The following is a 17,996-nucleotide window of genomic DNA, read 5'->3' on the forward strand; positions in this document are numbered from 1 at the left end:
TTCCTGGTTTATTTTTTGTCTTAAATTTTATTTATATTATTTTCTACTATATTGAAGATTTGAGTTTTGTTTTTTTTGAGGACGATTAGCCCCAAGCTAACATCTGCTGCCAATCTGCCTCTTTTTTGCTGAGGAAGACTGGCCCTGAGCTAACATCTGTGCCCATCTTCCATTACTTTATATGTGGAACGCCTGCCACAGCATGGCTTGCCAAGCGGTACCCTGTCCACACCTGGGATCTGAACCGGCGAACCCGGGGCTGCCAAAGCAGAATGTGCGAACTTCCCTGCTGTGCCACCGGGCTGGCCCTGAGGATTTGAGTTTTTATGTAGTTAAATGCACCACTATTTTCCTTTTTGGTATTTTGCTTTGGTGCCATGTTTATCAAAATTTCTTTCACCTCAGGGTTACAAAAATATTTACCCATAACTTCTAGTACTTTTTGAAGTTTTCTATTTTATATTTAAGTCTTTAATCCAAGTGAAATTTATTTTGAGTTAATGTGTGAGGTCCATTTTATATTTCTTTGGAACTATTAATGATGTGTTCTTTTTCACTGGCTTCCTTTTTGTCCTTAAATTCTAGATATCTATGAAGTTCCTGTCAGCAGTGCTAGGAAAATGATGGTAGACTTACAATTCTTTGATCTCTTTAACAGTGCTCCTGATCTTACTTTTTTTTTTTTTAAAGGAACTTTGTGCTTTAATGTTTTCCTTGGATTGGATTAAAGCAAAAACGGAACTTGTAGGTCCTGCTCATCTGATTCATGAATTTGTGGAATATAGGCATATATTGGATGAAAAGGTATATATTAATATGAGCAATAAGTGCTTCAAGGACATCTCATTTTGACATTTAATTCTAGGCTTAATAGTGGGGATGAGAAGAATAGATGGGGCAAAGAGAGAATTTCCTTACTTTGATCTTTGATTATTCTAATTCTTTTGCTACCTACCCTATTGGGAATGTAGAGAGGATTGAGAATTAAAGTTGGAGAAATAAAGTGTTCAGTGGTTTTTTTTTAGAAAAAGAATTGTTAAGAAAATAGTTCTATCAATTGAGATTTTTACCCTATGTTTAAAACTTGGATGAGGGTCATTATATATTTGTTACCTAATAGTCAGCTATTTAGTTTTAGCTCATATAGAGAATATCTTATTTAAGCCTTTAAAGTGACAAGATCACAGAAACAGAAAAATGTCAAATCTTGGCTCTGGTTATGTTTCTAGGAGATTTCAGTTTGTTCACAGGATTGTTCAGTCTGTGAGAATTTCCAGGAGTTTTTATCTTTAAATGGACATCTTCTTGGACGACAGCCATTTCCTAATATTGTACAACTGGGTCTCTGTGAACCGGAAACTTCAGAAGTTTATCAGCAAGCTAAGCTGCAGGCCAAGCAGGAGGTCGATAACGGAATGCTTTACCTGGAGTGGATGTAAGTAGGTTAGGAGAGAAACCAAAGGGAGCGGAGTGCTAACTATGTCATTATTTTTTGGGTAGTGAATAAGTTCACTCCAGGAAGATTTAACTGCTTTGGAAAGGACTGGGACTTTTAATAAGCATTCTTTCTTATTAAAAAGTTCTAGAGAAGTAAGCATAGGAGAAATATCTGTTTTCAAAGAGTCCATAAAAACAGATGCTTGCCTATAAGGCATTTTGACGAAGTTATCCTATATATTAATAGCAAATGCTTTACTTATTGTAATATAGTAGTGAAGAGCATGGGCTTTGAGTCTACAAACCTAGGTTTGAGACTCAGTTCTAAAACCTGATAGTTTTGTGATTTTGAACAAGTTACTCTCCTTTGTCATATGCACATTAGAGATAATCCTTTGAGGTAAGTAGTATTTTTGTGAAGATTTAAGTGAGATGCTGGATATAAAGTGATTAGCACTTTGCCTTGCACATAGCCCTTGTTAAACTTTCACTAAATCCTGATTCTTCTCATTCCTAAAAGAGGCCATTCAGTCTTGCTCTTACCTTAATCTTATCTGTTAGTAAAAGGAAGGGATAAACTATCTTTTTAATTCCTGTTTTATAGTATATGCTCACATATGTTATTCATTTTATCTTCAAAACAACCTTATGAAGTAAATATAATTTGCCATGTTGTACAAATGAGAAAATTGAGGCATAGAGAGGTTGCGACTTAACTAAGCTCCTGTGGCTTGTTGAATGAGATTTAAACCCTGGATCTGTCTAGCTTTATTTTCTGTCCTCCTTCTTTATGATGAGATGCTCTTATAGCTAGAAATAATAAGTATGAATGGTCATCTTTTCACATGTATAATTGGACTCTAGGTTGACATCTGTGATCTTTATAGCCCTGGATACTCTTTCCAAATAAGTCAGGTTGCCATGGGTGATTCCCCTAATTTAGTTTAGTTCAGCAAACATTTGGCTTTCTCTAATGTCCTAAGCACTGTTACTAGGTGCTAAGGCTGTCCCCAAAGAGCTCGCAATCTAGTAGTGAAGAAAGAAGTTTAATCAAATAATTACAATGTAATGTAATGAGTGCAACAAAAGTGTTTATAAAATAGAGGTAGAATTGAGAAATGGGTAATTAACTTAGATGGGTGAAGAATTCTGGGAAGATTACGTAAAGGAGAGAGTTTAAAAAAATTATTTAAAATTTAATTTTTTATTGATTTTATTTTTATTTTAAAGTAATCCATGCTCCTGATTAAAAATAAAAAATCAAATAATATTAGGGGTGTGTAAAAGGAAACGTCAAAGACTCCCCATCTTCCCCCACCTTCCCACTTCCCAGGGTTAACCCTTCTTTAGTGCTTTCTTGGGAAGAGGTTTCACTCTCCCTGGAAGCAGCCCCCTAACTGATTGAGGCTAGGTTAGATCTGTTTGTATCCCAGAATACTTGTTTACCCCATATCATTGTGTTGTCTCATTTTATGGTGATTGTCTGTTTACTTGTTTTTCTCCCATAGTAGTACATGCATTCTATGGTACACAGTAGTTTGGAGGTTAAAGTAACAGACTCTGGCTCTAGACTACCTTGGCTTGAATCCCAACTCTCCTATTTTTTAGTTGTGTATCATTAGGGGAAAATTATTCAACTTCTTTTGCTGAATAGTACTATTTCATAGCACTGTTGTGAGGATTAAATGAGTATGTGTGTGTATACAAATATAAACACATACATAGAGTTCTTAGAATAGTACCTACATCATAGAAAGTACCCAATAAATATTAGTTGTTGTTATTAAGAATAGCATTTAGCATTTTGCCTGCTCCATATAGTTGGTATTCAATAGAAAGTTGTGGAATATTGACTGAATTCATGTTTTAGTTAGTGGCTGAAATAGAATTGTAATACTCAGTCTGATACTCAAATGGGCATAGGTTTAGTTCTTGTTTTCTTATTAACTGTTGAGTTTGTTATTTTTGCTATTTCTTTTTTTCCATTCCATCAACTGCATTTGTACCTGTGATGTGCTCTCATAGATTGGTTAGTCATTCATAGCTGTATTTTTTAACTGGGTCTGACCAGGTCAAGTTCAAAGAATGCTTTATTTTTCAGTACTAGAAACCTTTTTTTTTTTTTTTTCCTATAGAAGAGTTTAGGTTGGTATAAGCTTACTTTAACTGAGTTTTGGCTTTCAGAGAAATCATTTGTTTATGCATTCCTTTGTTATTTATCTAATACTTTTGGTCTTCTACTATGTGCCCATCATTGTGCCAGGTCACTTTCTGAGCTTTGTCTGGGGAATTGAGTAGGTAGATCAAGGGAAAAGAGAGAGTATTTTCTTACTCGAATCCTGTAAACTTTGCAAGTAATTTATCTTTCTTCCAGGTTCTCCTCACTCTAGTTCTTATGTTATGGTTGTTTGTTTTATTGCTTCTGGTAAAGTGTAATACTTTCTAGGCAAGGCCTGAATCTGAGTTACCTCTGTGTTCCCTTTTTTTTTCATTTGGTTTATCTTGGCTCATTTTTAAAAGAATAACAACAGTAGCATCTTTATGTGCCAGGCACTGTTCAGAGCAGGCATCATTACTCCCATTTTAGATACAAGGAAAAGGGAACTTATTAGGTTAAGCAATTTGCCTAAGTTTGCACACCTAATAAGTAGTAGAAGTGGGGTTGTTCTTTAAGTTTAACTGACTCCTAACCTTTCTCTCTTAAAGTAAGCACAATACCATTTAACATATTTACTTGTGCTCAAAGTGACCAAGGTATCTGTATGTGCAATTCTGACAAGGTTCTAATACTTTCCCCATTTTAAGTATACATTATACTCCTTTACCCTTTAGCCCATAAGAAATAATGTAGTACCTATTCTAGTTGAGTAGTTAGTATTCAGTAGGTTAAAGAACAAAGAAAATGACATTGTTTTATCTTTTTTTCTCTATATCTGAATAATTATAATTAGAGAAGAGCAGATTTAAAGTCCATCACCATAATGGTGAGTGTAGTGTCATAGTTTGTTAGGAAATGAGCTTCATTTTGCTATGGCTTCTTTCTTCAGAAAAAAGATTGAGATTTTTCTGAGGATATCCTTATATAATGTTTTCTCTGCACATGTTATCATTATTAATGTATCAAACAGACATGTATTTGATTAACTAGATTGCTTCCAACTCAGTGACATTTGTACCATATGACAGGTTGCTTCATATAGCATAACATTTCTCTTCAAATGCTTTTTTTCTTCAGGTGATCTGTGCTGTCGTTTACATGTTGATAATTTAAGAATTTTATACTTTGGAGAACATAACTATGTTAAAAGACAGTTTATTACTGAAAGAAAATAATTACTTTTACTCTCATTTATTGGGTTTCTTTTCATTTTTTCCTTGTATTTAGAAACAAAAAAAACATCAAGAATCTCTCCCGCTTAGTTGTCCGCCCCCATACAGATGCTGTTTACCATGCTTGCTTTTCTGGGGATGGTCAAAGAATAGCTTCTTGTGGTGCTGATAAAACCTTGCAGGTAAAACATATCTCTTGAGAAAAATTGAAAGAGGCATATACCCAGTACTGTGCATATTAGAATATATTTAAATTCTAAAATTCAAGAAAATTGCACATTAGAAATAGAGAAATCCAAATCTCTTGAACATTTTATGGAACTTTTCTCTAGAGATTTAAAAGATTTAGTTGTGTGTTTTCATAGTTCTAAACTTGCCAAGTGACGTAGAAGGGCCTTTTACCCTGCCAGTCAGTTACTGTGATCCATGTGCCAGCTAAGGGTAATGAGGAAAGATAATTGTTAAAAGACATAAAGGATTTCATAGTCTGATTGAAAAACAGTGATTAAGTAAAATACCTGTTTTATCACAGGCTGAGGTGTAGATTTCTCACTGTATATAGGAATTGGATTAGATTATTTCCTAAGATGCTTGAAGGAATTTCCTTTAAGTTCTCATTTGTTTTCAGAAAACATGAGTGCTTTTCTTTAAATTTGTGTACTACCTTTTGATTTGAAGGAAATAGGATGAAATTAGTTAAAACTTTTATATTTAGGATAGCTTTAGTCTTTGCAAGATTATGACTATAAACTTTATTTCTACATGTATACTTTATTACTAATTTTATTGATTTTGGCTTTTGAACCCCAGAAAGAAAGCATGTTGAATGAAATGTTTTCTGTTTGATTGTTAAGAATTTGTCAAACCATTCTCAGGAACTGAAGCTATACTCTGTCAGTTCTTTTTATTGATATTACAAACATTTAATAATGAAGTTTTCTATTTAAGTCATACAAATTATGACAGAAATTCTAATTTTTGCAGTGATTTTCCCAAGGTTCATTTCTGTTGCAAAATACAGTGATTAAGATCTTTTACAGAAAGACTTTTATTGAATGATGGCCCATGGTTAAGTGGTTTATAGTAAAAAGATTTTATTGTTGCTTGTGCAGGTGTTCAAAGCTGAAACCGGAGAGAAACTTTTAGAAATCAAGGCTCATGAGGATGAAGTGCTTTGCTGTGCATTCTCTACAGATGACAGATTTATAGCAACCTGCTCAGTGGATAAAAAAGTGAAGGTAGGGAAAATATTTTCCTCTTGAGTTGTAATCACCACAGAATTCATTTTCTTTTTCCATAATAGAGGGACTGGGGTAAGTAGGGTTAAAGAACTCTTGCTTGTTGACCTACTAACTTGAGGCAAGACAATTTTTATCCGTTGTAAATTAATGCTGCCTGAAAATCCTTTATTTTTTTGAGGAAGATTAGCCCTGAGCTAACATCTGCCACCAATCCTCCTCTTTTTGCTGAGGAAGACTGGCCCTGAGCTAACATCCATGCCCATCTTCCTCTGCTTTATATGTGGCACACCTGTCACAGTATGGCTTGCCAAGTGGTGCCATGTCTGCACCTGGGATCTGAACTGGTAAACCCTGGGCCACTGAATCAGAACATGGGAACTTAACCGCTGTGCCACCGGGCTGGCCCCTGAAAATCCTTTATTTTTAAGCACCAGCAAAAATGCCTAGGCTGGTCAGCCTGAAATATTTGCCAGGCAGCTGGGAAAAACAATTACAAATTAATGAATTTGCCTCCCATTTATTGACAGGTCTATGGGTTAAATATCAGTTAAAATCTTTTGAGTGCACTGTGATTTGAAGTATTGCTGCAATTATTGTCTGGGATTGGATTATTGTTGTAAAATATATAATTTGAGAAATGCAACCTAGATTGTTTTACTTTTATGAACTGGCTTATATTGAGTGCAAAACCAGATGGATAAACAAACTAACAATTAGGTTACTATTGTAAAAAGTAGATAGAGAAAAAAATAAACACAGAGTGATTTTTATCTTTGTTAATTATTCTGTCTTGTCTCTTGTCCCTAAATTTGGCTTTTAGCCAGAGTGTTTATATGGAATTTGAGAGACTGAAGTCTGGGGGAATGTTGTATCTGATAAATGGAGGGGGAACCTCGCTTCGGGCTTTTTTCAAAGGGGTTGTGGAGTGCTGAATCTGGCTAAGTGACGTGGGCCTTAGTGGACCTGGGAGCAAGAAAGTTGGTTTGGGAGTTTTTGTGGAGTTTGTGCTCACTTGAAGAGGGCTCTAAAGTGTCCAGACTAAATTGAGACCCTGGGAAAATCTACTTCATGACAGACTGGATTGTACAGATGGCTTTACAACCAAGCAGTTAATTCACTCTGTAGCCTCGACTTTGAGTCTGACTTGGAGTTGGCCGCTCTGAACAGCTCCAAAGTCAGAGCCATGTGGAGCAAAAGGAAATAATACCATGTTTCTGCTTTCTAAGCACTCAAAATTTAAAGCAAGAGGCAGAAATACCTGTTAAAGAACTTCAAAATAAAATAAACTCTTTGGACCTTTGGGGAGAACTTCGATAAGATAAAAAGAAAATGCCCTGGGAGGGACATTAGTACCTCTAGGAAGTCCAAAGCCCAGTGAAGATTCATTAGGTACTTTATTTCTTTTGTTTGTTGTTAGATGGAACAGTCTGCTTAGTTGTCTTACATAGTAACTAGAATGATGATTATTTTTTGCTGAGAACTTTATATTGTGTGAGGCTTTATACTACACATTTTCTTATATTACATTATCAATTTCTCACTACAACTTGCAAAGTAGGTATTGATCCCATTTTACAGTTGAGGAAGTAGATTCAGAGCTGAAGTCATTTGCCCAAGCCCGTGTTAACTAATAACTAACAAAGCCAGGGTTGAAAGCTAGGTTTCCCTCAGAATCTAAAGCCTTTATTTTTTTCACTAAGCCATCTGCCTTTACTTATTTGTTGGTACCTTGAAGTCAGCAGAACACTTATCATGTACTTTATCTCATTTGATGCTGTGCATTGTGTAGAACAGGTATAAATATCCCCGTTTTACAGAGGAGGGAACTGAGATGCAGGTAAATTAAGGACTTTACCAGGGACACACAGATTATAAGTGGTAGAGCCAGGTCTTGGACTTAATCTGTCTGATCTGAAGTCCATTATTCATCCCCTTTATATTGCTTCTCTGCCTGCTGTCATTTGTATGAACATGTAAAATCTTGCCCTTGAAGAATGTAATGTTTTCATGAAATTCTAATTATACTATAGAAAGACACATGTATAGACTTGCAAGTAATTTTTTTAAGAAACATCCTAGCAAAATACTGACATATTTTGGGGAAGGGGAAGGTATTCATTAGCATCATGTCTGGGAAAATCTGGCAGACAAGACGGATAACACCTGCAAAGCAGCTTACATTTGCTTTGCCCCTCTGTTCTCCCTTTGAAAATAAGGGGTAGCTGTAAATTTTATTTTTTCTGTTCTCTTTAGATTTGGAATTCTATGACTGGGGAACTAGTACATACCTATGATGAGCACTCAGAGCAAGTCAATTGCTGCCACTTCACCAACAACAGTCATCACCTTCTGTTAGCCACTGGGTCAAGTGACTCCTTCCTCAAAGTAAGTGTAGATAATGAGAATTATGTAGATAAATTTGATAGATACATTAGAACATCTCCTTTGATTTTCTCATGTATTGTATTAATAAGGGCTCTTTTGGTTGGAGTGATAGAAACTTTCATATTAAACAACAATAAAAGATATTATTGGCTCAAGTAACTGAAAAGTCTAGAGGGAGTATGGCTTCAGGCTAGCTGATTCCAGATACTTAAATCACAATCCCAGGCTTTAATTCTCTCTCCATCTCTAGACTCTGTTTCCCTCTTTGTTGGTTTAGGCATGTTCTCTCAGTGTGGCAGGAAATATGGCTCTCCTCAGCTCCAGGCTTGCATGGATCTTACAGCTCATAATCCCAGAGGAAGAGAAACTTGCTCTTTCCCAGATCCTGTAGATTTAATTTTATAGAAAACTCTAGTTTACCTGGTTTGGGTTACATGCTCATTGCTAAATAACCCTAGTAGCCAGAAGGGTGGAATCCTTGGATTGGCCAAGGGTTTAAAGTATAACCATGTAGAAATGGGACAAATGAGGCGAGGTCAGCCCCACTCGAATCATAAGTGGGACTTGGTTCAAAAGAGAGGTTGTGTTATCAAGAGAAGGAGGGAAAAAAGGTGCTGATGGGAAGAAAAATAAAAAACCAAACTAAACCAAAATTAGATATTCATTCCATATATATTTGATAATGTTTTATAATTACAAATTAGATAATATTCCTTTTAAATGGCATACTGAAGATAGCTAGATTAAATTTTCTGGGATCCCAGAAATATCTGCTAACTTCTTTTGGATTTTTTTGGTTTGGGTTTTGCCTTTTTTTCTTTTAATGTCATACCATTTTTGTAATGAGACGTATTTTTGGGAGGGGCAGTTAAAACATTTAGTTTGGAAAACCTTATAGACTCTGTTTTTTGACACTTAAATAAGCTATTTAAAAAAAATTTAAGGAAGTATCGAAACAGTTGTTGAAAATTATCCCCCCTCCCCTTTTTAGGAAGTTAAACTTTTATCTTTTTTTTTCTCCAAGTGAAAACTTACATAGAAGCTCAGTTTGTAAGAGAGATAAAGCCCATTGCTGTGGTTGAAATGGGGTTAAGGGCCTGCATTTTTACTCTCTCTTGTTCTCTTTCTTATTCCCCACCATGGTGCCTTCCAAGCATGTTTCTGGAATCTCGAGGGCCCTGCAGAGCACAGTTTGAAAACATCGGATTGGATCAAAATAACAGAATAATGTAGTAACATAAAATTATCTCACAATTATAGCTCACTTTTGTTCAGAAAATCTTTTCCCTATTGAATAAACCCACCTTTAAAAAAGAAGCCTATTGTGCTATTTCAGAAAAGCTTTGCCCTATTTGAATAAACCCACCTCTAAAAAAATAAGACTTTTGTACTATTTATGACTAATTTTTTATTTTTTTTTCAACATTTGTTAGGGTGAGGAAGTTTATATTTCTTCCTTTTAAATATAGACAAAAATCTCTTAAGATGTGGGAAGGGGTTATTGGCTGGTCAACAGTTTTAATTAAGGACAAGTTTTACTTTAAGATCTGTCATACCATGCCTGCATTATTACCATGAGGGATATTAGATCTCACTTTTTGTGATTCTTGAACTGAGAGAAGCCAATGAAAATATGTAAATCTGAAGCTGCCCCCGTGTAATTTGTCTTATCTGAAGAATTGGGTTTACCTAGGACTGGGATAATGGAGTCAAGGATTGAGGTGGACATGAAGAACAGGACTTATCTCACTTACTGATCATTTCCATAGGATTTTTACCAAGATTAATTTTGGGGGATAAATGATTTCTTTTTCTATGTTTAATCTAGTTAGCATAATCACTGGAAGTGACTCTTGCCCCTTTTATTTATAGTATTTTTTATACTTTTCAAACATACCCAAAAGGAGAGAGAATAATAATGAACCCCTGTGGTATCCATCGTCTGGTTCCAACAATTAGTGTTATTTTGCCAATATTATTTTATTCTCCCACCACTCCTCATGTTTTTGGACTAGAATATTTTATAGCAAATCCCAGATGATATGTCATTTCACTCAAAATACTTCAGCATACATCTCTGAGGTCTTAAACATAAATACCATGCCATTTGACACCTAACATAATAAACAGTAATTTTGTAATATATCTGTTCCATGTTCACTTTTTCCCCATTAGTCTCAAAACATATCTTTCTACCATAGATTTATTGGAATCAGAATCCAAACTTACTTGGAGTCAGAGTGTTAATAGATTTTAGCCTAGTTAGTAGATTCAGTTTACATTGGGAAATCTTAGAAACAACCATTTTTGAGTTGGATACCCTAGCATCTAGAAAAATTTGAGGGCAATTTATTTATATATTACTTATAGAGCTGAGTAAAATAATGATTCCAGTCATTTTTTAATACTTTGATTTAGGTGCTGATCTAAGGGCTGCTCCATTACTTGTTAATCACGTGTTCACCTTTGTGTTTGACACCTTTCTATTACTGTGAATTGAACATCTTCCTATAACTGGAAAAGCTGAAATGGGAGGGAAGGAAGAACTTTACATGATTTCTAACTTTTCTCCATTATCTTTCTCACATAGCTCTGGGATTTGAATGAAAAAGATTGTCGAAATACCATGTTTGGTCATACAAATTCAGTCAATCACTGCAGATTTTCACCAGATGATAAACTTTTGGCTAGTTGTTCAGCTGATGGATCATTGAAGGTATGCTTTTTGTTTTGTTCATCGTTAAAATGGATTGCAATTTTATGCTCTTACAATTCGGTTATGCAAATAGGTTTCTGTTTTTCACATTTCTACAGAAAGAGCTTCTTCCTTCAACTTCCAGGAGCATATTTAATAAAACTGCTTGTCATAATGATTGTTTATTAATGGTTTGCTACCTTATGCTTTGTTTCTTCGAATCTCTAGAGAACGAGATTTGTCAGTGCTGCTAGGTTACAGTTCTAGTAAGGTAAACTCTCTTGATGTTGATGCTCTAGTTGATCTCTCTTTGCTGACTGAGGATAGCTCGTTTTTGTATAAATTACTTCAGGACATCTAGGAATCTTTTCTGAGTAGAATTCTACTTTGTAGAATTTCCTAGCAGTTAGTAGATGTTGGGAGCAGTCTTAGGTAGAATATTCAGGTAAATGGATTTTTGCCTCTATGACATGTTATCTACAAATACCAAATATCTGGCTCTTTAGGATAATCCATATCAGAGGAAGTTTTTCAGAGTACCCTTGAGCAGGTTAAGGCAGTCCTCTTCTGAGAGATTCTTTGAGTCACACAAGCCTATTATTTCTTGTTTTTTACTAAGTGAATGACTTCAGAAGAAGCATTTTATATCTCAGAACTCATTCTCGTTCCATCTTACCTCCTTTGCTAATCCAAGTACTAGGCAGATTCTATTATATTTAGCATTATTCCATTATTATTAGGTTGCTTAATGTTCGAGAAAGTTGTAAAACCAGGCCATTTATCTGTTCTATGAATTTAACCTGTGCAACTAAACTGGGCCTTCTTTGCTGCTGAGTTATCTGTTCATCCCAGATTGATTTGCCGTATTCACCGTAGTGCCAATTTCAAATCTTTTCTGCTATTCTTAAGTCCCTGCTCCTGTCACTGCATCCCTTTCATTCTATGGAGATAACCTTACGTCCTACCTATTCAGAAGGTTGACATTTCCCACCATGAGCCCCCTCAAAAATTGCCATAAAAAGTCTGTACTCCCCTCCTTTTTTCTCATCTCAGTGCCCAGAAAGTTCTCTACTTGTGCCTACTGTTCCTTTTTTCTCCTTTCTCTGGTGCCTTCCTTCATTGGTTATTTCCTCTATGTTGTATCCTTAGCTTTTCTTCTCTTTTGGATCCTTTCCTACAGCCTACAGATATTCTTGGTCTTTCCTCAGCATTATAAAACCAAAAAGTGAAAAACCTTTGATTCTTCCTTGATTATGTTAGCTTCTGAAATAGTCATTCTCTTTTTCTCTTTCCCTTTATGACTGGAGTTTTTAAGTCACCTGTACTTGCCTCCCTTTCCTGACTCCTCATTCACTACTTAACCCATTTTTAGCCTGATCCCATTCCCTTGAAGAGTAAAATTCAGTTTTATTTTCAGTCTCCATTCTTTTTGTTGTAAAGTGTAATGTTTCTTGGATTAGTGTGATATCTGGTATTTTTCTTTATCCAGTCCTTATTCTTTTTATTGTATTACCAGTGTTCAGCTGCCCGCTATTCACCTTTATTTACTTTTTGAATCTCTCGTTTGACATCAGTGTTTTCTTCTTTCTCCCCCTATCTCTCTAACCTCTTCTTTAACTCTTTTTCCTGCCCATTAAATATAGCTGTTCCTCAAGCCTCTAACCTTGACTGCTACGTCCTTCTTCCATCCCAGTTCATCCAGTCTCGTGGCTTCAACTCTCATCTCTTTTGTGAGTGACTTTCAGATGTGTCATCTCCAGCCTTCATTTCTTGTACATGCTTATGTCCTGCATCCCTAGCTGCCTACCAGTTGTTGTCACTTAAATAATACACTGACTCAAACTTATTGTGCTTCAAACTGAACCAATTATTTTTTCTTCCCAAACCTGGCCCACTTTTTGTGGCTCCTCTGTCTTTCATGATTTTGGTTAGATCAGTGTTCAGGATTTATATCATCATGACTGATCACAGTAGAGCCATGTAATATATCATGAGGTTTTTTTCCTTTCTCATACAACTTTTTGTGTTCTTTGGGATTAAATCTGTTGTACATTTAGCATTATAGTTTTGTTTTTCATTTGCTTGTTTTTTCAATGTGATTATCACTACTTCATCTTCAAATTATCCCTTATCTAAATTGCTTCTTAAATAATTCAAACTTATCAGGTATTTGATAAATTTTCTTTTGTTAAAAATACTTCTCTTCTTCTTCTCCTTTTTTTTATTTTTCATTTTTCTCCCCAAAGTCCCCTAGTACATAGTTGTATGTTTTTAGTTGTGGGTCCTTCTAGTTGTGGCATGTGGGATGCCATGTCAGCATGGCTTGATTAGTGGTGCCATGTCCGTGCCCAGGATCCGAACTGGCGAAACTCTGGGCCACCAAAGCAGAGTGCGCAAATTTAACCACTCGGCCACTGGGCTGTCCCCTTCTTCTTTTTTTATTCTTGGTAAGGAAGATTGGCCCTGAGCTAACGTCTATGCCAATACTCTATTTTGTATGGGACGCCGTCTCAGCATGGCTTGATGAGTGGTGTGTAGGTCCGCCCCCAGGAGCCTAACCTGTGAACCCTGGGTTGCTGAAGTGGAGTGTGTGAACTTAACCACTATGCCATTGGGTGGCCCCAGAAATACCTTTTTTGAAGGGGTCTCTTTTGCTCCCTTCCCATTGATGATACTATTCCCAGTGTCTAGCTGCTGTTCTGGGATCTCTCTTTACTGTCACCTGGGAATTCCTTTTGCTTTTTTCTTCAGTTGAAAACCTTGTTTTCTAGATTTCTTGTCTTCGTTCTTGGTTTACTCTCTCAGCTTGGTAGAGAATCTCCTCTAGCTTCCTAAGAAAGAATCTATGGGAGGTAAATTTTTGAGACCTTTCCTGTCCAGAAGTGTCTTTATTCTAGCTTCATACTTAATTGATATTTTTGACAGTATACAGAATTCTAGGTTGGAAATAATTTTTCCTTAGAATTTTGGAGCCATTGCTCCCTTGTCTTCTAGCTTCCAAAGGAACTCTTGAGAACTCTTGAGAAGTTTGAAGCCATTGTGATTCATATGTGATCTGTTTTCCTGTCTTGAAACTTTTAAGATCTTCTCTTTATTCTCTGTGTTTTTTCTTTTTAAAAATTTCCCAATAATGTGCCTTGGTGTGGGTTGGTTTTCATTTATCGTGCTTGGCTGTTAGTGGCTTCTTTCAGTTTGGAAACTTAAATCTTTCAGTTCTGGATGTTTCCTTTATTGTTTGATTTATTTTTCTCTAGTTTCTCTTTCTGGAATGTCTGGTAGTTTGTTTGTTTGGAATGTTTTCTTATTTTTTCTCTCCTGCCTTCTCTTTGTTCATTTTCCTATTTTCTGGAGGATTTCTTTAGCTTTATTTTTCAATCCTACTATTGGGTTTTTAACTTCTGCTATCATATTTTTAAGTACCCGTTCCTAGGATCAGTTCCTTTTTTAATATTATCCTATTCTTGTTTCATGGATGCAATATCTTTTATCTTTTTTGGTATTAATAATAGTTTTCTTTTGAATTTTTTATATTGCTGTATGGTTGCTATTTTTTCCGTTTCAATTTGTCTGCATTTTAGAGATATATTTTAGTTGCCTGAGCCTTGGATATCTGCTCATATTTAACAGTGCAGTAACAAAAAACTCATAGGAAATTGTGAACTTATTTATTGTGGATGTCCCTGTAGGGTTATCTGGCTGTCATTTTTTTGATGGTGAACTTCTGATGTCACACTCTTTATATCTGTTGTCTTGATTTGGTGGGGTATTCAGAGAAAAATCTTCAGTCTCCTACCAGGAGGGTATAAGTGTGGCTGACGTGTTCTGTGAAGATGTCTAGGCAGACATCTCAACATTTGGAATATAGATTTTCTCTGAATTTCCCTGTTTTCAGGATGGTGACCCTGCTATCAACTGTGTTGGGTGTAGAATAACCCTCCATTCTTCAGCCAGAGTAGGGGCACAGCAACCTCGATTGCGTAGTAGGGGAGGGGCATTTCCATGATTCCTCCTGATTTAGCTCCATCTTTATCGGAAGGTACGGTACAACACTTCCTGAGCTTTTTAGGAGTTCTGTGGTATGAACTGAGCTGTTTCTTGGTTTTCCTCACTGAGGGCTCACGATTTAGTTTTTAGGAGTCTCCCGATCACTTGTCTTTTTGCTTTCTAGCCTCTACAGTTTTGTTGCTGTTATCTCTTCTTCCATTCTCTTCCGCCTTGTGAATTATGCCTAGAGAGAAAAATTCTCTTTACTATTGTTTTACATGGGTTTTGGGAGGATGTGGAGATGAATATGTATGTTCTATCTGTGTCTTTAACCTGAACCCTATTTCTTTCAATAACGCTATTCTCTATTCACCTGTGCTTGAAACATGGGAATAGTCTGTCTTTTCACTTAAAATGTATTTATTGATAATTTATTGAATACCTGCTATGTGCCGGATACTGTACTAGGCATTTGGGTTTTAAACACTTAAGAAAAAAGAAAAGTATAATGCCTGGCTTGAAGTCGTTTAGAATCCAGTTGAGGAGAAGGGTAAGTGAATAGACAAACCATGAAAATGGTGAGAGTAGAGGGTGCTCTGTGGGGCGGTGTTGAGGTCCCTGATGCTACACCCAGACTGCCCTTGTTCTCCCTTTTTGTGGTCTTTGCTTTCCCATTTTGTGCTTTGGCTTATGCTGACCCCTTAGCCCAGACTCTAGGCTTTTTGTTGTTGAAATTCTGTTCATCTTAAATTGGTGTAAAGTAGGCTAATCTTCAGGGAGGAGAGTGAGGTGGCCACCTCTGCAAAAAGTGTCGCCTCAAGCCCACAGCATGGGTATAGCATTCCCACTTACTATATCTTTTCCTCTCAAATGACACATCTGACATTTTTTGTGTTGGAGTCATTTGTATGTTTGTCTTGCCTCCTTTACTGGCCTGTAAACTCCTTGAGAGAGTATCTGTATCTGAGGCATTTATATAATCTCAAAGTGACTGGCATAATGGTTAATAAATGTGTTCAAGATGATAAACTTGTGCTGTGTCTCTTCAAATCAAATTAAAACTTCTCCATACTCAAAAATTTTTAAAAAGTCTTCTAGGACAGGATTTTGATTTCATGTGTGAGTATCACATTGTGATTGTAGAACACAGGGCACTAGCAGTAGGGGACAGACATTACTGCACTCTTGGTGAGAACTGCCCTGTTTGTGGTGGCTTTCCCACAGTGCTGTTAAGCCAGTATCGTTGTTGGCTGGTTCGCACTGATACAGTGACATGTAGTAAGCAGAGGTCCTGCAAAATGATGTTGCATAGCAGCATTTCAAGGTCAAGTTCTCCTGAAGCTTTTACCTTCTGAGAGGATAAAGATCTATAAAATTATTTCTTGTCCCAAATGGCTCTATAAACTTCTAAGCATTTTGTAGGGTATCATGTTGATAAGCATGTGTTTTTCAGGCCCTGATGATAAACTATTTCAAAATGTGAGTTTTATTTAAAAATTGCCATTTAAACCACACAAGGGCCAGCATGCACACGGGCCGTGGATACAGTGCATTGACTTGCTCAAAATGAAATGCTGGTATTTACTTGGTCTCTTGATGTGTGGAATTTCATCACTCCTTGGCTAGGAGCTGAGGTCAGGTCTAAAAGCAGAAGCTGTAGTTTAAGCAAATGTAGTGAAACTGAGTTGTTTTAGTTTTCCTTTTCTTTCTTAAATCCAGGCAGCGGTTACTTTGTTTTTCGTATTAAGAGGGAAACAGAATGTGATTTCTCGTGTATTTTGGCTGATGTGACTAAAGTTCCTGACATTTATGTTTAGGTGTTTTTTTTTCTCTTTTGTGTCTAGGAAGGGTAACTATTTTAGTGCCTGATGTCTCTTTTGCTTCATCCAATTTATCCACAGTTATTGCAAGGGGAAGGTCTTGGTTTTGGCTATATTTCTTAATGTATATAATACTTCTCTAAACTCAAGGAGATTTTTTTTTTTTTTTTTTAAAGATTTTATTTTTTCCTTTTTCTCCCCAAAGCCCCCCGGTACATAGTTGTGTATTCTTCGTTGTGGGTTCTTCCAGTTGTGGCATGTGGGACGCTGCCTCAGCGTGGTCTGATGAGCAGTGCCATGTCCGCGCCCAGGATTCGAACCAACGAAACACTGGGCCGCCTGCAGCGGAGCGCGTGAACTTAACCACTCGGCCACGGGGCCAGCCCCTAAACTCAGGGAGATTTAAAAGTGTCCCTGGCCAGACAAATTGGATTTTACCTTGGAGCCGTGCTCTGGAAGCTGAGTTAAAGCCTCAGAAGCAGCTTTTTTTTGTGTTTGTCCTTGGCCAACCCTTGTTTGGGCATGACAGCCATTATCGCTCTGTGAAGCTCAAGGTGCAGGGCACTACAGATGGATCTTCTTGAAGACCTTTGTCTTTTGTGCTGCTCAGTTGGATCTGCTAGTGAGTGAGGTTCAGAGTCTTTGGTATCTTGTTTCTCAGGATCCACTTGTTTGAGAGCCCCGTCTGGCCCCACCAAGCACACAAGGTATCTTTTAGCATGTTCTTTGCTTTCTATTTTCAGGGACTTTCTTATGTCTCTGGATTCTCTGCTAGATTATAACTCGGCTTGGACTGGGACCTGTGTAATGTCCATGCTGTGCGTATAGTAGATGGAAAGCAAACTTCATGCCTGGCACAGCAGAGGGCAGCAGTGGCAAGTCGTGAGTCTCTGCATCTCACCTTTCTTCCATGCTCATCTTTACTGTCAATACCTAATCTTTAGCCACCTCCACACCATACAAGGCTCTTTTAACATTTTAGTTAGTTTTACATTCTGCATTCTGCATTTTGGGCAGTGTTTCTAATTTTTTTCTTTTTAGGAAAGTGCTGAATGAAACTGGAGTACTTAATTTAAAAGCCTTATAAAAAGTCATACATGAGTA

General features: G+C 36.6%; 1 protein-coding gene across 7 annotated transcripts in view; it reads left to right on the forward strand.

Moving 5' to 3' along the window:
* APAF1 (apoptotic peptidase activating factor 1) overlaps nucleotides 1–17,996 on the forward strand; it is a 68,438-nt gene that overhangs the window by 18,291 nt on the left and 32,151 nt on the right. For all 7 annotated transcript variants that reach the window (XR_011433436.1, XR_011433435.1, XR_011433438.1 and 4 more), the window contains exons 11-16: nucleotides 691–804; nucleotides 1,230–1,435; nucleotides 4,823–4,949; nucleotides 5,880–6,005; nucleotides 8,262–8,393; nucleotides 10,984–11,109. Coding sequence is in view for 3 of the 7 variants with exons in the window: in XM_005606533.4 (XP_005606590.1) it covers nucleotides 691–804; nucleotides 1,230–1,435; nucleotides 4,823–4,949; nucleotides 5,880–6,005; nucleotides 8,262–8,393; nucleotides 10,984–11,109 (831 nt within the window). In the remaining 4 variants the exon portion in view is untranslated. The remainder of the gene's footprint in view (nucleotides 1–690; nucleotides 805–1,229; nucleotides 1,436–4,822; nucleotides 4,950–5,879; nucleotides 6,006–8,261; nucleotides 8,394–10,983; nucleotides 11,110–17,996) is intronic.

This window comes from Equus caballus, chromosome 28, assembly GCF_041296265.1.
Source record: "Equus caballus isolate H_3958 breed thoroughbred chromosome 28, TB-T2T, whole genome shotgun sequence".
In the NCBI taxonomy this organism is placed as follows: Eukaryota; Metazoa; Chordata; class Mammalia; order Perissodactyla; family Equidae; genus Equus; species Equus caballus.